Source organism: Hyperoodon ampullatus (genome assembly GCF_949752795.1).
Source record: "Hyperoodon ampullatus genome assembly, chromosome: 20".
Classification (NCBI taxonomy): domain Eukaryota; kingdom Metazoa; phylum Chordata; class Mammalia; order Artiodactyla; family Ziphiidae; genus Hyperoodon; species Hyperoodon ampullatus.
The window spans coordinates 6583111-6610413 of record NC_136933.1 but is presented as its reverse complement, the minus strand read 5'-3'; the positions used below and the strand labels follow the sequence as shown (position 1 = coordinate 6610413).

General features: G+C 37.4%; 1 protein-coding gene across 1 annotated transcript in view; it reads left to right on the top strand.

Annotated features, from left to right (window-relative positions):
- Positions 1-27303, top strand: part of ADAM9 (ADAM metallopeptidase domain 9) — a gene marked incomplete at both ends in the record, with an annotated part of 102884 nt that overhangs the window by 70740 nt on the left and 4841 nt on the right. The window contains 5 exons of the mRNA XM_079726787.1: positions 74-257; positions 13284-13364; positions 13612-13717; positions 18796-18937; positions 20592-20679. Coding sequence (XP_079582913.1) covers positions 74-257; positions 13284-13364; positions 13612-13717; positions 18796-18937; positions 20592-20679 — 601 coding nt within the window. The remainder of the gene's footprint in view (positions 1-73; positions 258-13283; positions 13365-13611; positions 13718-18795; positions 18938-20591; positions 20680-27303) is intronic.

Here is a 27303-nt window from a genome sequence, read left to right as displayed (position 1 = left end):
ATACAAAAAATATATAATTTTTCTTTTGTATCTACACTGGATGCATTGTAGTTTGCATTATTTATCTTTCCAGGAATGCTTTGTGTGGAAAGCTTCAATGTGAGAATGTACAAGAATTGCCTGTATTTGGAATTGTGCCTGCTATTATTCAGACTCCTGGGAGAGGCACCAAATGTTGGGGTGTGGATTTCCAGCTTGGGTCAGATGTTCCCGATCCTGGCATGGTGAATGAAGGCACCAGATGTGGCGCTGGAAAGGTAATCATAATGTTTTCTAAAACAAAGTAAAATTTTAAAAATTAAGGAAATCATTCTATAAAGCTAGTGGTTCTTTTCTGGGTATAAAAGAAATCTCTGTTTATTGTAGAGATTTGGGAAAATAGAAAGCTACCAAGAATAAAAATAAGAACTGCTATGCCTCCTGATGATTTATAGCCATATAATGCTTTCTTTTTAAAAAAAAATTTATTGCAGTATAGTTGATTTACAATGCCATGTTAGTTTCATATAATGCTTTTTTTAACTTCAGAAATGATCAGTTTTCATCATGGTCACTGGATCTGCTTAGATTAGAGTATTCATTATCTGCATCTCATTGGATAATTTCCACAATTTCATTAAAGAAACTTCTGCATCCATTAAAAAAAAAAAAGAACAACTATAATTCTATTATCCCGATTTCTTCATTGGGGTCATATATTATAACCTGTGTTTTCTATGTTGTAATAATATACTGGGCATATCCCCCCCTCCCCATCAATGTGCTATAATTTATTAGCCAGGCTGCTATTACTGAGATTTCCAGGATTTTGTGTGAGTGTGTGTGTGTGTGTGTGTGTGTGTGTGTGTGTGTATGCGTGTATGTGTGCATGCATCCGTGTCTTTGTACTAGAAATGTCATAACGCTTGTCCTGCCCATGCATCCTGCTACCCTGGCCACAGCTGTTTGGATCCAGTGTGAGCCAAGAGTTAGCCGCTGACTTACTACCAGTGGTCCCGGATGAGAGGAGCTAGGCCTAATTCCTTTCTTGGGGGGGAATATATAAGTAAAGAAAGGTAGTTAAGAGTAGCGCTGAAACTACGAATTCTTTGAGAGGTAGCATGATGTAGGAGGAGGGCTAGAAGGGTTATGGCGAGCTTCAGCTGTATACAAGAGACGGAGGGAGCAGGATTGTTGAACAAGTTGAAGAAACCAACTCATGGGCGAGTAGGGGAGGGGAGAGCGAACACAATCACTTGATTATGGGACACATGAAAAAGACAGAGGGACCCGCAAGTTAACTCAGTTTCTACCAAGTTTTCAGTTCCAATTCTGTTGCCCCTCACTTCTTACCAAAAAGACCCTGGTATTCTTGTGCCTGCCCTTGCCACGCCATAAACTCAACTGCTGCAGTTACTATAAACAATGCTGAGGTAAATGGCTTTCTAAAAAATTTCACAAAATCCTGATTATTTTCTGAGGTTAAATTACTATAAGGGGGTGTGTACTTTTAAGGTTTTAGATATAGTTTTGCCAAATTTCTCTTTAGAAAAGTATTTATTAGTTTATCTTCCAAGCAGTTTTCAATAATAAATGTTTTAACTCTCTATATCCTAGTCAGGATTAGGTGCTATTGTTTTTAAACTTTCATTTGGTAATTTTCTTTTTACTCTTTCTCGATTATTAGTGATGTTGAATTTTTTTGTCTCCATATATTTATTCCTTCTTTTGTGATTTGCTTGTCGATGTTACTTGTTCATTTAAAAATTGATGTGTTTTTCTTATTGATTTTAAAGAACTTTAACTTATGTCATATAAGATGTAATACGTGTAATATATTTGCCCAGTTATTACTTGCCTCTTCCTTTTGTTTTTAGTATTTTTTTGCCATGTTTACATTTTTATGTAAACAAATCTATTATTCCTTTCCTTTATGGTTTCCAACTTTACTTACGTGTTTTACAAGACTTTCTTAGTATAGTATCAGAGCATTATTTTCTAGTAGATTTAAAATTTTTTTTAATACTTAACTCTTTAATCCAGGGGAATATGGAGTGTATAGTATGAGGTTGGCATTCTTCTTTTTTTCCTTTTTCATTTTATTCATTCAGAGATGATGACTATATGCTGATTTCTAATGTTACTTTTTTTCAGAATGGTTTGTTATTTGCCATCACCTCAATTATAATCTCTCTTTTAATTTGAAATCTTATTTAAATTACTTATTAAATTTTTACATATACTTGGGCTTGATTTCTGCTTTTTCTCTTAATGTCCACTGATTGGTCTGACTACTCATGTGTCCGTATTGCCTTCTTTTAGTTTTTGTCAGTTTTATAATATATTTTTATTATCTGGTCATACAAATGCCCCCTCATTCTTTTTTCATAGTTTTCTTGGCTATTAATATTCATTTATTATTCCAGATGAACTTGAGATCATTTTGTCAAGGTGCAAAAAAAAGTTTTTAAATAAAAGCGCTTTGGAATTTTGGTTGGGATCAAATCAAATTTATAAATTTGTAATGGGGAAAAGTGACATCTTTACATATTCAGTCTTCCCATAGAAGAACATGGTATGTCTCTCGATTTTTTGGGGGGTCTTATTTTAAAGATTTAGTTATAAAAGTCCTTTTTATTTTTTGTTAGTTTTATTCCTAGGTATTTTATATTTTTATTGTTATTATGAATAGCCTCTTATTATGTTTTCTAATTTGTTATGTTACATTTTCTAATTGGTGTTTATTGATAAGAGAAACTGTTTTATTTATATTTTTACTGGCTATTATTGATATTCAGAAAAATATATTCACTTGTATATATTTATTTTGTTACCAGCCATAGTGTCACATATTTTTATTGTTGATTGTATTAAAATTTTCTAGGTAAACAATCATCTGTAAATGATAGAAAGTTGATTTCCTTTCTGATACTTACAATCTGGATTTATTTTCTTGTGTAATTGCAATCATAGAGCTTTCAGGATAATTTTAAATAATAATGATAATAGTGTACTTCTTTGTCTTCTCCCTAACTTGACTGGGAATGCATCTAGCCTTCCAAGGTTATATATGATTTTGGCTATTGGCTTGGGGTAGGTAGTATTTTTCATTTAATGGAGAATCGTTTTAGTTGTGATTAATAAGAATAAAAGAACAAATAGATTAAAATTTTTATAAGTAGTTTTTTCAACAGCTATTTAAATAATCACTACATATTTTCCTTTGACTTATTAATGTACTGGGTTATATTGATAAATTCCTCAACATTAAATTGTCTTTACATTCCAGGAGCAAATACTGGTTATGTAGATTTATTCCTGGATTCTGTGTGCTGGTCAATATACTTTTATATTTCTGAAGCTGTATACTTAGGCTTTTTTAATTTATGAAATTTTACTCTGTGGATTATAGTCAGTACTCTTTTTTTTTAATTTTATTTATTTATTTATTTATGGCTGTGTTGGCTCTTCGTTTCTGTGTGAGGGCTTTCTCTAGTTGACGCAAGTGGGGGCCACTCCTCATCGCGGTGCGCGGGCCTCTCACTATCGCGGCCTCTCGTTGCGGAGCACAGGCTCCAGACGCGCAGGCTCAGTATTTGTGGCTCACGGGGCTAGTCGCTCCGCGGCATGTGAGATCTTCCCAGACCAGGGCTCGAACCCGTGTCCCCTGCATCGGCAGGCAGACTCTCAACCACTGCACCACCAGGGAAGCCCCAATAGTCAGTACTCTTAAATCTCACAAAAACTCAGCTAAGACTGAATTAAAGCATAGCAGGAAATTTACTGATTCAAACCACAGAATCAAATAAAGAGCTTTGGAACCCAGAATCAGATAATGCCCCTGTGGTTCTTTTCCTGTATCTTTCATTTCTTCTTCTCCCTTGTTGGTCCCCTCTCCGCCCACCCCCGCCAAGCCCAGCTTTATTGAGATACAATCAATTTATAACATTGTGTAAGTTTAAGGTACACAATGTGATGATTTGATGCACATATATATTGTGAAATAATTATCGCAATAAGGTTAGTTAACACATCTATCACCTCACATAAATAGAACTTTTTTTGTGGTGAGAACATTTAAGATTTATTCTCTTATTACCAACTTTCAAGTATATAATATGGAATTGTTCACTATAGTCACCATGCTGAATATTAGATCCTCAGGACTTGTTCATCTTATAACTGGAAGTTTGTACCCTTTGACCAGTGACTCCCCATTTCTCCCCTTCCCTGGCCCCTGGCAACCACCCTTCCACTCTCTGTTTCTGAGTTCAGCTTTTTAAAAGATTCCACATATAAGTGAGACCATATGGTATTTTTCTTTCTCTATCAGACTTATTTCTCGTAGTCTGAATGCCCTGAAGGTCCATCCATGTTGTTGCAAATGGCAGGATTGGTTGTTCGGGAATGTGTTGTTTAATTTCCATATTTTTGTGACTTTTCCAGTTTTCTTTCTGTTACTGATTTCTAATTATACCACTGTGGTCAAGATAGAGACCAGATGAGATTTCGATCTTCTTAAGTCTTGCTCTGTGGCCCAGCATATGGTTTATCCTGTGGAATGGATACATACAGAATATGTATGTACAGAATACATACCAAATATGTATTCTGCTGCTGTTGCATGGAATGTTCTGTCTATGTCTTTTGGTCCATTTTGGTCTGTAGTGTTCTTCAGGTCTGTTTCCTTATTACATTTCTGTCTGGATCATCCATCCAATATTGGAACTGAAGTCCCCTATACTATTATTGTATTGTTGTCTATTTCTCCCTTTAGTTCTGTTACTATTTGCATTAAATATTAGATGCTCCAATGTAGGGTGTATATATACTTATAATTGTTATACCCTCTTGATGAATTGACCCCTTTATCACTATGTAATGACCTTCTTTGTCTCTTGTGATTGATTTTGACTGAAAGTCTATTATATGTGATATAAGTGTAGCTACTTCTGCTCTCTTTTGGTTACCATTTGCATAGAATATCTTTTTCCATCTCTTTACTTTCAACCTATGTATGTCTTTTTGATAATAGCTATTCTGACAGGTGTGAGGTAATATCTCGTTGTGGTTTTGATTTACCCATTTCCCTTATGATTAGTGATGTTGAGCATCTTTTTATGTGATGCCTGTTGGCCATCTGAATGTCTTCTTTGGAAAAATGTCTATTCAGATTCTCTTCTTATTTTTAAATCAGATGGTTTGTTTTTTGGATGTTGAGTTATATGAGTTGTGTGTGTGTGTGTGTGTGTGTGTGTGTATTTTGGATAATTTACCCCTTATCAGATATGTAATTTACAAATATTTCTCCCATTCAGTAGATGACCTTTTCATTTTGTTGATGGTTTCCTTTACTATGCAAAAGCTTTTTAGTTTGCTGTAGTTCCATTTGTTTTCCTTCCCTGAGGAGACATATCCAAAACAATATTGTACCTTTAGTTATTTTTGATTTTTTTAAAAACTTTTATACTTGAGATAAAGTGATTTACACACCATCATTACAGTATTAGAATATTCTGATTTGACTATATATTTACCTTTACCAATGAGTTTTACAGTTTTTTATGTTTTCATATTGTTACTTAGTGTCCTTTCATTTCAACTTGAAGAAGTCTCTTTATCATTTCTCATAAGGCAGGTCTAGTGGTGATGAAATCCCCTAGCTTTGTTTGTCTGGAAATGTCTTTAACTTTCCATTTCAGGAGGACAGGTTAGTACTCGTGGTTGGCAATTTTTTTCACTCAGTACATTGAATATATCTTCTCACTCTCTCTTTAGAAAGGTTTCTTTAGAAAAATCCACTGATAGCCATACTGGGCTGCTGGTAGATTTCCCTAATATGTGATGAGTCATTTTTATCTTGCTACTTTTAAAATTCTCTCCTTGTCTTTAACTTTTAATATTTTGATTATTGATTATAATGTGTCTCAGAGCAATCTTCTTTGGGTTGACCTTGCTTGGGGTCCTGTGAGCTTCCTGTACCTGAGTGTCCATATTCTCCCAAGGTTTCAGAAGTTTTCTGCTATTAATTCTTTTTTTTTTTTTTAATTTTTGGCTGCATTGGGTCTTCGTTGCTGTGTGCAGGCTTTCTCTAGTTGCGGCGAGTGGGGGCTACTCTTCATTGCAGTGTGCAAGCTTCTCATTGTGGTGGCTTTCTGTGGAGCATGGGCTCTAAGCACACGGGCTTCAGTAGTTGTGGTGAGTGGGCTCAGTAGTTGTGGCTCGCGGGCTCTAGAGTGTAAGCTCAGTAGTTGTGGCTCACGGGCTCTAGAGTGCAAGCTCAGTAGTTGTGGCACATGGGCTTAGTTGCTTCGCTGCATGTGGGATCTTCCTGGACCAGGGATCGAACCTGCATCCCCTGCATTGGCAGGCGGATTCTTAATCCCTGCGCTACCAGGAAGTCCCTGCTATTAATTCTTTAAATTTTCTTTTTGCCCCTTTCTTCCTTCTCTTTCTGGGACTCCCATGATGCGAATGTTTGTTTCCTTGATGGTGTCCCGTAATTCACATTGGCTTTCTTCACTCTTTTTTATTCTTTTTTTCTTTTTGTTTCTCTAACGGGCTAATTTCAAGTGATCTGTCTTTGAGTTCACTGATTCTTTCTCTGGGTGATTAAGTTGGTTGTTGAAGCTCTCTGCTGAATTTTTCATTTCTGTCATTGTATTCTTCTGTAGGGTTTCTTTTTGGTTACTTTTAATGGTTTCTATTTCTTTATTAAACTTCTCTTTATGTTCATTCATCGTTTTCCTGATTTTGCTGGGTTGGTTACCTGTGTTCTCTCACATTTCATTCAGTTCCTTAATGATGATTATTTTGAGTTCTTTATCAGGCAGACTATAGATCTGCATTCTTTGGGGTCATTTATTGGAACTTTATTAGTTTCTTTTGGTGTTGTCATATTTGCTTGATTCTTCCATGTAGCCTTGCATTGGTGTCTGTGCATTTGAAGGAGCACCAGTCTTTACAGACTGGTTTCAGCTGGTAAACACTTCCTGTCTGTTCTGTGTGCTGATGGGATTACCTCTGGGATCTCAGTCTGCCTGGTTTGGAGCTGGTTACAAAGCTGTTTTTGGATGTGCAGCAGGGCCTGCAGTTGGTGAACTTTTTATCATGGACTTGGTAGGGCATGGGTGCTGACTGGTCCCTGGGTGGATTGAACTTCCTCCAGTACCTTTTTCAGGAGGTGGCCCCAGGACAGGGGTCTGCCTCAGGGTCCACAGTTGGGTCCTTAAACAGCAGGCCTATTACCAGTTGCATAGACGGGTGGGGCTCTCATCAGGTACCTAAGAGGGCTGCTGTCTGTTCATTAATTGGGTCCCTGGATGGGCAGGACTAGCCCTGGACTGTGACTGAGATTGGCTGGAATGAAATCCCAGAGCTGTTTCAGATTCCACAGCCAAAACTGAAGTCTGTAGGCCTAGTTCTTGAGGTATGGATGTGCATGTCCCCAGCCAGGTCCTTGGATGTGCTGGACTGCTTCCTGACTGTGGCTTGAGGGGCTGGAGCTGAGTGTAGCACCAGTTCAGGATCTCATGAGGCACAGACATGAGTATCTCCTTTCTAGTGTCTCTTCATATAAGGTCACTAATCCCATTGGACCAGGGCTTAACCATCATGACCTCAACAAACCTTAATTACACATCTTCAGATACCATCACATGTGGATTAGGGCCTCAACATATGAATTTTGAGGGTAACACAATCATTGAGTCTGTAACAGACCGCCACTAGAATGGACTTTAGTTAATTGAAGTTGGATAATATTCATTCCTGCCTCATTGCCCATGTAGCTTTTGCTGTTGAGTCGTGCATTGTACTCGGTGTGCTAAAGTCTGGTTTACTTCAACATTGGTACATTTCAGTTGTTTTGGGTTGTTTATTCTTGGTTTGGGCATAAGGAAGAAATATTGGTCAGGGTTCTCCAGAGAAACAGAACCAAAAGGGTGTGTGTGTGTGTGTGTGTGTGTGTGTGTGTGTGTGTGTATGTGTTTATATATAGAAGGCTTTTTATGAGGAATTAGCTTACACAATTATGGAGGATAGGAAATCCCAAGATCTCAGTGGGCAATTTGGAGACCCAGAAGAGCTGATGGTGTAGTTCCAGTTCAAGGGCTAGCGGGTTTGAGTCCCAGAAAGAGTTATGATTTGGTTTGAGTCCAGAGGCAGGAAAAAACCAATGTCCCACCTAGAGGGCAGGCAGGTAGGAGAAATTCTCTCTTATTTGGAGGAGGATCAGCCTTTTCATTTTATGCAGGCCATTAACTGATTGGACGAGACCAGCATATGGACAATCTGCTTTACTCATTTGATCAACTTATGTGTTAAGCACACCCCAAAACATCCAGAAATATCTAGAATATATTAGAAATATCTAGAATAAAATCCAGAAATATCTAGAATAATATTAGATCAAATATCTAGGCACTCTGTGGCCCAGTCAAGTTGATACATGAAATTAACCATCACAGGTCCACACCTTGTCAGCTTGGTGTCCATGTGCATCTCCTTAAACCATACATAATCTCCAAGACAATAACAACCTTCAAAACAGTCTTGAAGACAATAGCACGATCATAATTCTGCCTAACATGGTAGAACTGTGTACAACCATTGTATCCTGCTTACAACCGAAAATGCACTAAATCCTACTTGGAAGAGGAGATAAAATCTTTGGCCATTGTTTACTTTTCTTAATATCCTGTAACTTAAATCCTGTGATGTAAAGTTAACAATACTTAAAGTCAATACATTGTGAGTTACCTAAGGGACTAAGAGAGAGAAAAAAAGATATTTGACACACATATACACACAGGCATATCATAACAAAATAAGGAGGAAATACTCATGATAATTACAGTTTTTGTTTCTGTAATATAGTTATAGCTGGTATTTTTAACTACCTTCTTCCCTACTAATTCTGTACTCTCTTTGCCTTCAGCAAGGACCTCAGCTGATTATGGTTCTTTACTTGGCAGGATGCCCTAAACCTTCATTCCTGAAGGCTCTGGGCTATTAGTAGTCCTGCCAGGATTGGGTTGTTGTAGTTTTCTATTGGTCTTTATCACAGGGTGTGATAATACTAAGAAATGCCCTAAGGGATCTCCTGTATTCCAGACATACTCTTCCTTACTACCATTGTGGAGTAGCAGTCCAATTTCCCCTTGTGAGTCAGGATCAGTCACCCCAGCCTACAGTTACTCCCTTCTTTGTTTATTCAGAGGCATGAACTTAACTGGAAGTCTTAACTTCCAGTTCAGTGGCGTCACTGTTGTGTCTCCTGATGGAAGCATTCCTCCCTCTAGAGCTAAGACTTCTAGGCCAACAGAGCATAAGGTCCTGGGAGCAGTAAGCAAACATTTTGCTAGTGGGTCACAGGGAGGAATAGTAAGCGGTGCCACTGCACTTCCACCCCTTCATTCCTGGACCCATGGATCCTGGCGCCCTCTGTCTCATATAGGTGGACACAGAAAAGTAATCATCACAGTCGGTTATTACAAGTTATGAAGTTCAGAGTGAAAATGTGAATGGGAAAAAAAATCTGTAAAAGATGGTGGATTGTAATGTTCATTTATCCTGTTCGCCTTGCCAATATCTCTCAAAATATAAAGGCACAAATTAGGGAATAGATTCCAAAGTGTGAAGTATATGAGATTTCATCAGTAGATAAAAACTTCAACACGTTTTGAAACTGAAAGGGGAGAGAAAGTATTGACAGTTTGACTGAGTAGTGGGACCTACAACTTACAGTGCAGACTGATAGGGTGTGAACAAAGAGCCTGTACCTTAGTCTGGCAGAACCCTAAACAGATTGGTGATTTGGAAACAGTGGTTATAGCTGAGAGGGGTTGGTGGCGGGAGGCATGGTATTGAAAATGGACTTAAATTTATTCTACCAATGGAGAGGCTAGCTCTTCTGTCTTTCTGCTTCTCCTATCTTGTCAACAAAGCATCAGCAACCAGCTGCCTGTTCCCCTAGGAACAGGTTGGAGATGAGAAGATAAGATTTTTGATATTATTTGGTCATCCTCCTAGGAGATGTCTGTCTCTCTGTCTTAACCCTAGTATACTGTTCTCCTTCATGCATGCATAACTGAACTATAGATGGATTGTTACATAAACTGGGACAATTCTGTGAGGAAGCTGAACAAAAAGACTGAAACAGAAAAATGAGAGAGAAGATAAAAGCCTGCAAGGATCAACTAAAGATTTTAAAATCCAACTAATTTAAATCTCTAATTTAGAGAAAGAAAACAGAGAAGCGAACTTGTGTCAGAGTACTTGTGAAGAATAGCTTCCAGAGACAAACTCCCGGCCCCCCCCAAACAAACAAAGGTCACATATAAAGGGATGAGATTGAAAATTGAAATCTGGAAACCAAGGGAGCAACACATTCATGTTTCCGAAAGATTCTCAACCTAGAATTCTATACACAGCCAAAGTAGCAATGAAGTGAGAGGGCACAATAAAAACATTTTAGACAATGTATCTTTTCAAATTTTCTTTTCAGAAAACTTATCTTTATTTATCCTGTCTTAGGAAATCATCTAACACAATGTTCTAACAAATGAGGAAGTAAACCAAGAAGAGAATTATAGTCTAGGACACAGAAGAACGTCAAAGAGAAATTCTAAAATAGAAGCTATGTACCAGGCCAGGAGAGTAATCAGTTTAGATTGGAGCAAGTGGACCTTGCAGGGAGGTTTCTAGGGAAAGAGGAAACTTGAAAGAGAAAAGGACATGAGAACTTTCTTTTTTTTTTTTTGGTGAAGAGATTGAATACTGATATGACAAAGGCCAGTTGTATAAGAAGAAAGACAAGGATTAGCTGTAGTAAAAACAAAAGCTATATAAGAAGGAAAATACACTCTTAGTAACTCACTTTGAAATCAACAGTGTTTTGTCCTAATTGTTGGCAAGGGATATTTATTCCCTTCTTCATTGTTTCCTTGTGGAGGAACTTCCATGAGAATAACGTTCCCAGGCTTTTAAGTGACTGGGAGGTGAGAAGAGGCTGGGAGAGTGGCACATAAGACTCTCAGAGGATATTAAAGAAATGCAGATCCTACTGTGAGGTGGACTCCATCAAGAAGCTCACCCATGAGCGGCTGGGGATGCTTTGCCTGCAGATCCTCCCAAGTGGCCAACAGGCACCTCCAGCTCACTGCATGCCTTACCCAGACACCCTTCACCCTGTGGCCAGCACCCTACATGCCCTCCCAACAGTGGTGCAAGAGTGAGCTTTTGCAGACAGCTAGTGAGCATGTGCAGAGAGCCAGCTAGAAACTGCTGGCCAGAGAGGGAATGCAGATTTGAGCTCCAGCTTTGGAGAAGGTTGTCAGCACTTGGCTTGGTGTGTTGCAGGATTGAGAGAAGAGAATAGGCTTAAGAATTCTTCCCTAATAGGGAGCAAGAAGTATGGAGCGGGCATGTCCTAGAGAATCTGAGAAAGCCTCAGAATCCCTGGCAGGACTGAAAGAAGGTATTTCTCTCATAAAGGTAGTAAAGACTGGAGGAGTTGACTGCTACTTCAGATGTGAAGATAGTAATGCAGAACTTCCAGGAACATGAAAAGTCAAGGAAAGATGACAACACCAAAGGATCACAGTAATCTTCCAGTAACTGATCCCAAAGACATGATGATCTGTAATGTACCAATAAAGAATTCAAATAGCTGTTTGAAGGATGCTCAATGAACACAGAAAAGACAATTTAATGAGATCAGGAAAGCAATACACGAACAAAATGACAAGTTTAACAAAGAGATAGGAATCATAAAAAAAAAACCAAACAAATTCTGGAGCTGAAGAATATAATGGATGAAATGAAAAAAAATATAATAGAGAGCATCAACCTTAGAATGCATGAAGCAGAAGAAAGAATCTGTGAGCTGGAAGATAGGAACTTTGAAATGATCCATTCGGAGGAAAAGAATAACAAAAGAATGAAAAAGCGTGAAGGAAGCTGATGTGATCTATGGCATAACATCAAAAGAAGCAATTTGTGAATTATTGAGTTCCAGAGGAAACTAGGGAGAAGCGGGCAGAAGGCTCATTTAATGAAATGATGGCTGAGAACTTCCCAAAGCTGAGGAGAGAATTGGATATCCAAGTTCATGAAGCAAATGGGTCATCAAACAAGCTCAACTGAGAGATCTTCTTCAAGACACATTATAATAAATCTGTCAAAAATTAAAGAAAAAGAATTAAAATTAAAGAAAAAATTAAAGAAAATGCAGCAAGAAAATGGAAACTTGCAGCTTACAAAGGAAACTGTACAAGGCTATCAATGGATTTCTCAGCAGAAATCTTATGGGCCATATTCACATTCATATCCATATTCATTTATTCTGCTAAGTTCATATTCATATCTTTCTGTTTTTCTGTTGGGTTATCTTTGTTATTGTTTTTACAGGCTCCTCATATATAAAGAATATTAACTGATAGTTATGTCTGTTGTAAATATTTTTTACAGTTTGTCATTTGTTTTGCCATAAAAATTAAAATATCATGGAGTCATTTCAATTTTGTCTCTTAAAAAGAATGTCTGTATATTTGCATGAATTAGTTTCATAATTAGTCATGATATTGGAAGACAGGTTTTGTCTTGTCAACAAAGTATCCTTTTATTCTTATTTTGGAAAGAATTTTAAAAATTAACATGACTGTCAAATTTTAGCAAATGCTTTTTTTTTTTTTTTTTGCGGTACACGGGCCTCTCACTGCTGTGGCCTCTCCCATTGTGGAGCACAGGCTCTGGACGCGCAGGCTCAGCGGTCATGGCTCACGGGCCCAGCCGCTCCGCAGCATGTGGGATCTTCCTGGACCGGGGCACGAACCCATGTCCCCTGCATTGGCAGGTGGACTCTCAACCACTGTGCCACCAGGGAAGCCCTCAAATGCTTTTTTGGTATTTATTTTAATAATGACAACTTATGTAAGGTATTATAGTAATAGATTTCCTATCATTGATCCTTTTCTGTAGTAGTGGGATCATCTCTGAGTTGAAAAGATCCATTTGTGAATTTTTTACTTTGGATTTTCACATCTATATATGTATGGAAGGATAGATTATAGTTTTATCTTTGTTTTTGGCCTTTGTGTCATCTTTGATCATTAGTTCTATCCAAATTAGTTAATTTCACTTATTTTTCTAAATTTTCAAATATGTGATATGAGAATTAACTATTCCTTTAAAGTGTGAAAGAATTCACCTATGAAATAATCTACAGCCAGATCTGTTTTTTTTTCTGGCTAGTTTATTAATGTGTTCAAGTTTTCTTTACTCATTACTTCTTTTTTTTTCAGATCTGTAGAAATTTCCAATGTGTAAATGCATCTGTTCTGAATTATGACTGTGATATTCAGAAAAAGTGTCATGGACATGGGGTAGGTAATAGCTTCTTTTGGTTTGTTCATGAAAGTAATGCTGAATAATGAGAATTCTTAGTGAGGATTCTCTGTAAGACTTCCTAGATTTTTAGATATTGGGGAATTTAGATACCTGATAAATTGTTCATTCTTAAAAAGTGTCTATGGATTTGCATGAATTTAGTTTTTTCTCTTGGTTTCTATTCTTGGGTTCATCATGTAGAGCAACATTCACAATTAACAAAAGTGGTATTTTGTTTTGAAGGTATGTAACAGCAATAAGAATTGTCACTGTGACAGCGGCTGGGCTCCCCCGTATTGTGAGGCTACAGGGTACGGAGGAAGTGTGGATAGCGGACCTGCATACAATGGCAAGTAATGTGGAGGGAAGTTAGTGTGGTCTCTCAGTGGCCCGTGTCAAAAATGGGGCATCCTTGTACCTTGCCCTCGCTTCCACATCCGTTCATCTATTTGTGTCTTTATATTTAAAGTTGGTTTCTTGTAGGCGGCCTGTAGCTGGGTCTAATCCACTCTGCCCATCTCTGCCTTTTAATTGAGTTGTTTTAGCCAATTATATTTAATTTGATTATTGATATGTTTGGGTTTAAATCTACCGTATTGATATTTTTCTATCACAGTCTCCCTTCATGTGATATTGTGCCATTTCAGGATCCTTCCATTTCTCTCCTCTCAGCTTTTGTGCTATTGTCATCATACCACATATTTTATAAACCTATAATACATTGTGATTATTATTGCTTTAAACAGTTGATTATTTTTAAAAGAAATTTAAATAATAGAAAAGGTCTTTATACTTACCCACATAGTTACCATTTCTGGTGCTCTTCATTTTTTTGTGTGAAGTCAGATTTCCATCTGGCATCATTCAATTTCTGCATAAAGGTCTTCTTTTCACATTTCTGCTGGTGACAAATACTTTTAGCTTTGTATATCTGAAAAAGTCTTTATTTTGCCTTCCTTCTGGAATGATGACTGGGTAAAGAATTCTAAGGTGACAGTTTTTTCCCCCCTTTTACTTCTTCACAGATGTTCCTATGTTGTCTTCTGACTTGCACTGTTTTTCCTGAGAAATCTGCCATCATCTTTTTTTTTTTCACTTTCTGTTTATAGTGTGTCTCTTTTTTACCTTCTGGTTGCTTATAAGATTATCTCTTTATCTCTCATTTTTAGTATTTGATTATAACGTGCCTTGGTGTGCTTGGGATTTCTTAAACTTTTTGGATTTGTGCTTTTATAGTTTTCTTCAAATTTGGAAAAATTTTGGTCATTATTTCTTCAAATATTTTTTCTTCCTTTTTCCTTCTTTTTCCTCTCCCTCAGGGACTCCAATTACATGTATATTTGGCTACTTGGAGTTCTTTCACATCTCAGTGATTTGCCTTGATTTTTAAAAATTCTTTATTCTTTGTGTTTAACTTTGAATAGTTTCTATTGTTATTCTTCAAGTTCACTCTTCTTCTGTGATGTCTGATCTGCCATTAATTCCATCCAGTGTATTCTTTATCTTAGACATTGAAGTTTTTATCTCTGTAAGTTCTATTTCTCCCTCCCTTTTCCTTTTGTTTTCTTTCTCTCTCTTTCTTTCTTTCCCTGTCTCTTTTTCTTTGCCTGCTTTCCTTTCTTCCTTCCTCCCTCCCTCCAACCCTCCTTCCCTCCCTCCCTCTCTCTCTCCCTCCCTTCTACTCTCTCTTTCTCCATTCCTCCCTCCCTCCCTTCCTTCCTCTTTCCTTCCTCCCTCCCTCCCTTCCTTCCTTCTTTCCTTCCTCATGTCTCTACACAGCATGTTCAATCTTTACTTATCTTCTTGAACATGTAGAATACATTTATAATAATTTCTAATGTCCTTGTCTACTAATTCTGTCATCTGTATCATTTCTTAGTTTTGATTGATTGATTATCTCCTCATTTGGGGTCATATTTTTCTGCTTCTTTGCATGCCTTCTAACATTTTTACTGAACGCCAGAAATTGTGAATTTTGCCTGTTGTATATTAGGTGTTTTTGGATTTCTATTGCTGAACTTTGGGCTTAAGCTTAAGTGGGCTTAAGCTACATGGATGTAGTACGGTTCTTTTGAATCTTTTTTTTAAGCTCTATTGGGGGGACCTCAGCAGCATTTAGCCTAGGGCTGATTTTGCCCCATTACTGGGGCAAACCCCTTCTGTTTATTCTACTCAATGCCATTAACTATGGAGTTTTCCACTGGAAATGGCAGGAACAGGCATTCTTTCCAGTCCTGTGTGAGTTCTTGTTTTTGTTCCCACTAATCCTTTCAGGTGATTCTTTCTCTGGCTTCAAGTGGTTTCCTTACATGCATACACTGATCAGTACTCAGCTTAGTATTTGAGGGGAACCCTTTGCAGATCTTTCAAGTTCTATCTGTGCAGCTGCCTCCCTTCTGATACTTTGCCTGTGAACTCTAGTTGTATTGGCTTCTTCCTCAGACAACTAGCGTGCATTCCTCAACTCGAGGAGACCACTGGGTTTTGCTTGGATTCCCACACCCCTCATCACATTCTGTTAACTTGCTCTAGGCAGCAAACTGGGATTGTTGTAAAGCTCACCTTATTTGCTTTCTGTCTCTCAGGGATCATTGTTCTTTACTGCCTTATGTCCAATGCTATGAAAACCATTGCTTCATGTATTTTGCCTGCTTTTCTGGTTGTTATAGCTGACAGGATAAATCTGGTCCCTATTACTCCATCTTGTCTAGAAGCAGAAGTCAGAACTATGGATGTTAATGGCTGCATATCATTACATTGATGGATGTGCCATAACTTGACTTAACTGTTGTCTAATTATTTGACATTAGGTTGTTTCTAAGTTTTTGATACACATTGATAACATTGTAGTGTACATCTTAATACTCATGCATTTTTCCCAATTGAAGTATAAATTGCCAGTTATGGTATTATTAGATTGAAGGGTATAATCCTTTTTATGATTCTTTTTTTAAAATTAATCTTATTTTATTTTTTAATTTTTAAAAATTTTTGGCTGCATTGGGTCTTCATTGCTGCCTGCGGGCTTTCTCTAGTTGTGGTGAGTGGGGGCTACTCTTTGTTGCGGTGCACAGGCTTCTCACTGCAGTGGCTTCTCTTATTGTGGAGCACAGGCTCAAGGCACATGGGCTTCAGTAGTTGTGGCACGTGGGCTCAGTAGTTGTGGCTCATGGGCTCTAGAGCGCAGGCTCAGTAGTTGTGGTGCACGGGCTTAGTTGCTCTGTGGCATGTGGGATCTTCCCAAACCAGGGCTCGAACCTGTGTCCCCTGCATTGGCAGGCAGATTCTTAACCACCACTGTGCCACCAGGGAAGCCCTAGATATGATTTTTAATACAGGGAAGCCTACAGGGTTTTTTTTTATGATTCTTGATAAAAATTCCAAATGAACTTGTGTAATGCCACAGGTACCAATTTTAACATAACCTGGCCAGTGTTGGATGCTTTAATTTAAATTTTGTCTACTTATTATAAGTATAAACTGATATGTCAAGCTTGCTTTAATTTTTCATATTTTTATTTTTAATTGGGTTGAGTGTTTCATGTAGTTTCATATAACTTTTGGAACAGAAAGTTTTGGTACTTTTACAAATGTAAAACTATGAGGATAATTTCACAGTTTACCACTCGTGTTCAAATTTACTATATTCTTTCACTAAAGAACATGAAAAAGACAAAATTAATGTTAATTAATGATTTTTAAAATTATAATAAGACTTTAAATCCATAAGCCATAAAAAATAAGATTGATAAATTCAGCTACCTCAGAACAATAAACTTATGCATGGAGAAAAACATTGTACCATAAGACAAATGACAAAATGGGGAAAATATTTCCAACTCAGATACAGATAAAACTATTCTCCCTAATATATAAAGGCTTTTAGAAACTGAGAAGAAAAAAAACCAATAGACCAACAGAAAAACAGTCAAAAGACTGAGAAGAAAAAGAAATACAATGTTTCCTTAAACATGAAAAGTTGCTCAAATCATAGTATAAAAAGAGAAATGCAAATTAAAATCATAAAAGATATAGTTTTTCACCTTCCAGGTTGGCAAACATGCAGAAGTTTGACTCTATAGGTGAGACTGTGAGGAATTCTTGTATATTGCTGGCTGGCCTTCTAACTTTTAAAAGAAATTTATTTTACTGAAGTATAGTTGATTTACAATGTTGTGTTAATTTCTGCTGTACAGCAAAGTGATTCAGTTATACATGTATATACATTCTTTTCCATGTTCTTTTCCATTATGGTTGATCACAGGATATTGAACATAGTTCTCTGTGCTATATAGTAGGGCCTTGTTGTTTATCCATTCTATATATAATAGTTTGCATCTGCTAATCCCAAACTCCCAATCCATCCCTCTCCCTCCACCCATTCCTCTTGGCAACTACAAGTCTACAAGTCTACAAGTTCTCTATGTCTGTGAGTCTGTTTCTGTTTTGTAGGTAAGTTCATTTGTGTCATATTTTAGATTCTGCATATAAGTGATACCATATGGTATTTGTCTTTCTCTGTCTGACTTACTTCACTTGGTAGGGTAATCTCTAGGTCCATCCATGTGGCTGTAAATGGCATTATTTTATTCTTTTTTATGGCTGAGTAGTATTCCATTATATATATATATGTACCACATCTTCTTTATCCATTCATCTGTCAATGAACATTTAGGGTGTTTCCATGTCTTGGCTATTGTGATTAGTGCTGTTATGAATATAGGGGTGAATGTACCTTTTTGAATTATAGTCTGAATATATGGCATGCTAACTTGTAACCACCACTGTGGTGGACAGGTTGATAGTGCCTTAAAAAAAATGATGAATGCATTCACCTTCTGATACAGCAATTCTACTTTTGGGAAATTATTCTACAGATATACCTGCACCGAAATGATATGACATGTACAAGGTTATTCATTATAACATTTTTTTTTGTAACAGTGAAGATTGGAAAAATAAAAGTATTAGTAGGGTACTTACTGACTGAATAAACTACGGGACATCCTTGCAATGGAGTTTTGTATAGCTGTATAGAAAATGAGGTGGTGCTGTATGTATAGTTTGGGAAGATATGTAGTATAGCTAAGTGATAAAAGTAATGTGTGGAATAGCATTTATGCCATGCTACCTTTTGTGTAAGAAAGGGTTAACAATAAAACATATTTTGTTCTAGCTTATATTTACATGAAGAAATACTGTAAGATTATATAAGAAATTAATAAAAGTGGTTATCTTCAGGGAGACAAAAATGAAGTGGGCAAGCATGAGGAGTGAACAAGACTTCTCAATATATTTCAGTTTATATCAGTGTGACTTTTGAACAACGTGAAAATTAATGTAAAATGTATCATCACCTAGTATGTTCTAGTTAATATGAGTTAACTTCTAATTTAATGATCATTAATGTAAAATCCTTCTCTGTAGAAAAGAATACCGCCTTGAGGGACGGACTTCTGGTGTTCTTCTTCGTCATTGTTCCTCTTGCTATATTGGCTGCTTTTGTCTTCATTAAGAGAGACCAGCTACAGAAAAGCTACTGCAGAAGGAAGAGATCACAAACATATGAGTACTTAGATTATTTTTCTTTTAAATTCATATTAAAAATTTTAAAGTATAATAATTATTAATGATGATAGTCATATCATAGAAGCTGGTTTAAAAATAGGGTTCTAAGTTATCTCTCCATTCTTTTGACATGATTAGCAGGAGTTAAAGGGCAGTGGTGACTCAGCCACCTCTTATAATGGTGAGGGGAAAGGATTATGGTGACCAGCCTGTATGCTACTGAAAATGGCTGCTAGGCTTCATTTTACTTGAGTTTGATTTCTGGTAGTGGAGTAATTGGACTACAACTTCTGATTTGGGCTTCATTAAAAAATTTTCTTCCATGTCTATTTCAAGTATCAGTTCTCATAGGAGAAGTGTTCTTCAAGTCTGTTTTGAAAACAGATTTTGTGAATCATCAGCTTTTAAGAAATAAGCTTTGATGGAAGAAAGGGTTGTCATAATTCAGACAGCTGATATTTCCAGTCTGTGTGTTGGACTCTTATACAACTGTCTCTCAGTGATGACTTCTAACATGTTGGCATTGGAATGTAGCATATATTAGCATGGGCCTTGTAGTCAGATCTAAGTTCAAGTTCCAGTTTGTCATTTGCTAGCATTATGAACTGGAATAATAAAAAAAGTCTCTGAGCGTTGGTTTACTTCCTTTAAAATGGGAATAATGATATTACCTCTCTCTTCGGGTTGATGTGAGGATTAAATGAGGAAATACTAACAAATAAAACCCATAGCACAATGTAATTACTTAATAACTGATCTTTCTTATGATAATGATTCCAGAATGTTCAAATCTTGCCTCGATTGCTCACTTTACTTCATTGCCCTCTTTCTCATTTACCTCACTTACCGCATAATGTTTTCCTAGAGTATCCTGATGTTAGCTTTATGTTTCTTAATGTATTCTAAAACAGATTTATATTTCTTTTTTTAAAAAATATAATTTATTGAGGCGTAACGCCCTCGCCCACCCTTTTCTTTGGCCACACTGCACTTGGCCAAGCATTTGGCTTGGCGGGATCTTAGCTCCCTGAACAGGGGTTGAACCCAGGCCACAGCAGTAGAAGCGCCAAGTCCTAACCACTGGACTTCCAGGGACTTCCCCAGATTTATGTTTCTATCCTTTTTCTTAACTTCAGACTGACCAATCCCTATAGATAATTTCCCAGTCTGCATCTCTGAAAGTTTAGTTCCATAGCAATAGCTATCTCCTATACACTTCTACCTAGCTGACTTACTATCATTTTGGCATGTCTAAATCTTAGCTGACATCTTTCCAGCCAGCTTGTTTGCTCCTCTTGGACTTCCTAATATTCAGAGTGACTATTTCAAACCTAGGAATATGCTTTTACTCCTCTCTGATTTCAGGAAGACTTGAGGAGAGAAGTCAGAGAACACTGGCCCAATTGACCAAATTACATAATTTCTTAGAATTTCAGTTTATTTAATTGTAAAATGAGGTTAATAGAACTTTCTAATACTCTAAGGATGGTGAAAGCTATTTAAAATGCCATAAAAATTTTAGTTGTCTTCATGATCATCATCACCACCACTACCAACAACATTGTTCTGTACTTGGGAAAATGCAAGGTCTATGTAATATATCATGTAGAAATGTTTTAATCTTAATTTAGCTCAAAAGTAATTGTATCTTTCAGGTCAGATGGCAAAAATCAAGCAAAAGTTTCTAGACAGCCAGTGAGTGTTCCTGGACATGCTTCTTCAGTGGCTCCTCCCAGAGAAGTTGTAAGTTTAAATGAAAAATTCTTTTTCTTTACTATATTATGATATCAAAGTTTTAAAGATTAAAAAAATTGTTACATCATATAGGAATAAACATGGATAATTTCCAAAGAATTTAGGAGTGTGGTCTATAGGTGGCCTCTGGGTTAGTTAATGGAATACCAGCAGGGTCCATGACTCAGAGGAGATGGGAGAAAACATCTAGACATTGAGAATGTCTTGCCTTGAAACCAAGCTTGGGAAATGACATGGGATTTATGCTGTCACTGTCTTCTCCTATGTCTGCTATCCTTCTGTTTTTACTGCCTGGCTTCCCCAGGGCATGTGACTAAAGATCTGGTGCTGAGCTCCTGGAATAATAGGCCTAGTCGTCTCAGCCGTGGGACCAGTAATCACTGTCCTTTGGAGTGTATTAGGGAGTATTGGGATAATGATATACTTTTTCTAATGTGCATATATCCCTAAGAAATATATAATATTACTTTATCTGCTTTTAAACATTATATGTTTTGCTTGCTATCTTACACATATATCTGCAACGTGCTTTTTCCTTTAACATTGCTTTGTGATTTATCCCTAGCAATACACGTAGCTCTAATGCATTCATTTTCACTATTGATATTATGTTACATAAATACCACACAGTTTAAAAATCCATTTTTCTATTACTAGTTTCCAATTGTTCATTACTATGAACAAAGCTAAGGTAAACATTCTATATGTTTCTCATGCACATGTGTGAGTTCTAGGACTGTACTAGTACAGTGGTTGCTATCCACATGTGGCTATTTACATTTCATTTTAAATTAAATAAAATTAAGAATTCCATTCCTCATTGACATTTTAAATGCTCGATAGATCATATGTGGCCACTATTGTAGGGACACCACATAGATTGTTTCCATCATTGTAGAAAATTCTATTAGAGAGCTCTGATCGAGGGGCATACAGGAATTAAAATGCTGGGTTAAAAGATATGTGAATATTTACTGGAAAATGCCAAATTGTTTTCCAAAAAGGTTACACCACTGGGTGATGTATTGTCAGTGGTGTATGAGCATTCCTGTCAAACTACATCTTTGCCAACACTTGGCATTGTCAGACTTTTAAAGTCTTTCCAGTTATGTGGAGGTAAGATGATTAGATATCCTTCTAATATGGAAGGATACATATGGAATCTCCCAGTTCTTCTCCCTTTTCCTTTATAAAAAAGAAACAAGAATTGTTATGCCCTTTTCCCCCTTAACCATATATCTCAGAGATTTTTCCATATCACTACATATATAGGATGGTCACACAGTCCCTACATATCCAAGTTAGAAATTATATATGTGTTCTTTTTCATCTTTGACATATTTTTTTCCTTTTTTATTGTGGTAAAATATACATGCCATAAAGGTTGCCATTTTGACCATTTTTAAGTATACAATTCAGTGGCATTAATTACATTCACAATGTTGTGCAATCATCGCTGCTACCTATTTCTAAAACTTTTTCATTACCCCAAACAGAAACTCTGTACCCATGAAGCAATAAGTCCCCATCCCCCACACCCTAGCAACCACTATTCTACTTTTTTAAAAATTGAGATATGGGCTTCCCTGGTGGTCTAGTGGTTAAGAATCCACCTGCCAATGCAGGGGACATGGGTTTGAGCCCTGGTCCGGGAAGATCCCACATGCCTCGCAGCAACTAAGCCTGTGTGCCACAACTACTGAGCATGCGTGCCACAACTACTGAAGCCTGCACACCTAGACCCTGTGCTCCGCAGCAAGAGAAGCCCTGCTTGCTGCAACTAGAGAAAGCCTGCACACAGCGATGATGATCCAACACCGCCAAAAATAATACATAAATTAAATAAATAAATTTATTTTTAAAAAAAGTGCAGCCTTGGGGCAGGGTCCTGGTTCCCCTTCAAGGGATATACATAACAAGATCTAAAAAAAAAAAATTGAGATATAATAGACATATAAGTTTCAGGTATACAACATGATTCAATATTTGTGTATGGTATGAAATGAGCACCACAATAAGTCTAGTTAACACCCATCACCACACATAGTTACAAATTTTTTTTCTTGTGATGAGAACTTTTAAGATTTGCTCTCTTAGCAGCTTTCAAATATGCAATGCAGTGTTATTAACTATAGTCACCATGCCGTACATTATATCCCCAGGACTTATTCATCTTATGACTGGAAACTAGTACCTTCTGACCACCTTCATCTGTTTTCACCCATCTCCCTCTCCTGCCTCTGTCATTCTGCAATCTGTTCTCTGTATCTAAGAGTTTGGAATTTTTTGGTTTGTTTGTTTTTAGATTCCACATATAAGTGAGATCATACAGTATTTGTCTTTTCCTGTCTGACTTATTTCACTTAGCCTGAATGCCCTCTAGTCCATCCATGTTGTCACAAATGGCAAGATTTCCTTTTGTTTGGTGGCTGAATAATATTCTTATATATATATATATATATATATATATATATATATATATATGTATATGCCACAGATGGACACTTAGGCTCTTCCACATGTTGGCTGTTATAAATAATGCTGCAATGAACATGGGGGTGCAGATATTTTTACAAGTTAGTGTTCTCATTTTCTTTGGATAAATACCCAGAAGTAGAATTGCTGGATCATATGGTAGTTGTGTTTTTAATTTTTTGAGGAACCTCCATACTGTTTTCCATGGTGGCTGTACCAATTTAGTATACATTTGCATCAGCAGTGCACAGAAGTTCCCTGTTTTCCACATCAAAATCAAGGGTTGTAAATTAGTGGTATTTATAGTACCAGTTAGGTACTGTATAGGTTTGGCAATACATTTTTGGAAGATTTTATTTAAAATATATGGACATAGGAAATATGTTACCTTTTAACTAATGGAGTTGATTAGGGCCAAGATAATACTTCATTATTTTTGAATTTAAAAAAATATAATCTTGACTAGGGCCCAGGGAGCCTGCTGAGCTCCCAAGCCAGTCCCCTGCCCTCCAAGGCCCCCGCTTCCCTCCCCGGCCGCATTGGTCCTGGGGGCATAAGAGGGAGGCCAGGGAGATCAGGAGAGGCAGGTGGGAGGGGCCCTCCCAGACCCCAGACCAGAGGAAAAGGAGAGGAGGGGAGGGCGTTTGCCCTGCCCTGCCCACACGAGCCCAGAAAGCCTGCTGGGCTCCCAGGTGAGGTCCCCTCTCCTCTGAGACCAGGGGTGGGGGGCACGCCTGGGCCCCTTCTGTTCCATTGAGCCTAAGCCCCACCGCCTTACCCCCATCTTTTACAGCCCTGTGGGTCCTAAGCATAGGCCCCGCCCACCACTCAAACCTCACCCTTGCTTAGGCCCCGCCCTCCACAGCCAAGGCCTTCCCCCCGCCCCCTTTTTCTTTTTTTGTTTTTTTCCTTTTCCCTCCTCCTCTTTTTTACTATTGTGATACTGATGTACCTTCTGGTTGTTGATTCATCTATTTTTTTTTTTTTTTTTTTTTTTTTTTTGCGGTACGCGGGCCTCTCACTGTTGTGGTCTCTCCCGTTGCGGAGCACAGGCTCCGGATGCGCAGGCTCAGCGGCCATGGTTCACGGGCCCAGCCGCTCTGTGGCATATGGGATCCTCCCAGACCGGGGCACGAACCCGTATCCCCTGCATCGGCAGGCGGACTCTCAACCACTGCGCCACCAGGGAGGCCCCATCTATATTTTTATTTTTACATTCTTTCTAACATATCTGTTAGTTTCCTAGCCTAATTTTATTTTTTACTTTGTTATTGTTCTTTTTCTCTTTTTTTCCACCCCACGTGGCTTGCGAGATCCTGGTTCGCAAGCCTGGGGTTGGGCGGAAGCTCCTGCAGTGGGAGCTCTGAGTCTGAACCACTGGACTAACGGGAACCTCAGACCCCAGGGAATATTCATTGGAGTGAGGTCTCACAGAGTTCCTCATCTCAGCACTAAGACCCAGCTCTACCCAACAGCCTACAGACTCCAGTGTTGGGAGCCTCAGGCCAAACAACCAGTAAAACAGGAACACAATCCCACTCATAAAAAAAAAAAAGAGAGAGAGACAGCAAAAAGATATGTCATAGATAAAGGAGCAAGGTAAAAACCTACAAGACCAAATAAATGAAGAGGAAATAGGTAATCTACCTGAAAAAGAATTCAGAGTAATGATAGTAAAGATGATCCAGAATCTCGGAAATAGAATGGAAGCACGGATTGAGAAAATACAAGAAATGTTTAACAAGGACCTAGAAGAAGTATAGAACAAACAGAGATGAACAGCACAGTATCTGAAATGAAAAATACACTAGAAGGAATCAATAACAGAATAACTGAGGCAGAAGAACGAATAAGTGAGCTGGAAGACAAAATGGTGGAAATACTGCCCTGGAGCAGAATAAAGAAAAAAGAATGAAAAGAATTGAAGACAATCTCAGAGACCTCTGGGACAACACTAAACGCACCAACATTCGAATTATAGGGGCTCCAGAAGAAGAGAAAAGAAAGGGTCTGAGAAAATATTTGAAGAGATTATAGTGGAAAACTTCCCTAACATGGGAAAGGAAATAATCACCCAAGTCCAGGAAGCACAGAGAATCGCATACAGGATAAAACCTAGGAAAAATACACCAAGACACATATTAATCAAACTAACAAAAATTAAATTCAAAGAAAAAACATTAAAAGCAGCAAGGAAAAACAAAAAATAACATACAAAGGAATCCCCATAAGGTTATCAGCTGATTTTTCAGTGGAAACTCTGCAGGGCAGAAGGGAGTGGCAGGATATACTTAAAGTGATGAAAGAGAAAAAGCTACAACCAAGACTACTCTACCTGGCAAGGATCTCATTCAGATTCAATGGAGAAGTCAAAAGCTTTTCAGACAAGCAAAAGCTAAGAGAATTCAGCCCCACGAAACCAGCTTTACAATAAATGCTAAAGAAACTTGTCTAAGTGGGAAACACAAGAGAAGAAAAAGACCCATGGGAAAAAAAAAACCCAAAACAATTAAGAAAATGACAATAGGAGCATACATATCAATAATAACCTTGAATGTAAGTGGATTAAATGCCCCAACCAAAAGACACAGACTGGCTGAATGGATACAAAAACAAGACCTGTATATATGCTGTCTATAAGAAACCCACTTCAGACCTAGGGACACATTACAGACTGAAAGTGAGGGGATGGAAAACGGTATTCCATGCAAATGGAAATCAAAAGAAAGCTGGAGTAGCAATACTCATATCAGATAAAATAGACTTTAAAATAAAGACTGTTACAAGAGATAAGGAGTGACACTACATAATGATCAAGGGATCAATCCAAGAATAAGACACAACAATTATAAATGTTTATGCACCCAAAATAGAAGCACCTCAATACATAATGCAAATGCTAACAACCATGAAAGGAGAAATCGATAGTAATACAATAATAGTAGGGGACTTTAACACCCCACTTACACCAATAGACAAATCATCCAAACAGAAAATAAATAAGGAAACACAAGCTTTAAATGACACAATAGACCAGATAGATTTAATTGATATTTTTAGGACATTCCACCCAAAAGTGGCAGAATACACTTTCTTCTCAAGTGCACATGGAACATTCTACAGGCTAGATCACATCTTGGGTCACAAAGAAGCCTCAGAAAATTTAAGAAAATTGAAATCGTATCAAGCATCTTTTGTGACCACAATGCTATGAGATTGGAAATCGATTATAGGAAAAAAAACTGTAAAAAACACAAATACATGGAGGCTAAACAACACGTTGCTAAGGAACCAAGAGATCATGAACAAATCAAAGAAGAAATAAAAACATACATAGAAACAGATGACAATGAAAACATGACAACCCAAAATCTATGGGATGAGCAAAAGCAGTTCTAAGAGGGAAGTTCATAGCAGTTCAATCTCACCTCAAGAAACAAGAAAAATCTCAAACAATACACTTTTAAAACAACTAGGGAAAGAAGAACAAAGAAAACCCAAAGTCAGTAGAAGGAAAGAAATCATAAAGATCAGAGCAGAAATAAATGAAATAGAAACGAAGAAAACAATAGCAAAGATCAATAAAACTAAAACGCTTGTTCTTTGAGAAGATAAACAAAATTGATAAACCCTTAGGCAGACTCATCAAGAAAAAAAGGGAGAGGACACAAATCAATAAAATTAGAAATGAAGGAGAAATCACAACTGACATTGCAGAAATACAAAGGATTATAAGAGACTACTACAAACAACTATATGCCAATAAAATGGACAACCACGAAGAAATGGACAAATCTTGGAAAGGTACAATTTTCCAAGACTGAACCAGGAAGAATTAGAAAATATAAACAGACCTATCACAAGTAATGAAATTGAAACCATAATTAACAATCTTCCAACAAAAAAAGTCCAGGACCAGATGGCTTCACAGGCAAATTCTATCAAACATTTAGAGAAGAGCTAACACCCATCCTTCTCAAAGTCTTCCAAAAAACTGCAGAGGGAGAAACACTCCCAAATTCATTCTACAAAGCCACCATCACCCTGATACCAAAACCAGAAAAAGATATCACAAAAAGAGAAAATTATAGACCAATATCACTGATGAACATAGATGCAAAAATCCTGAACAAAATA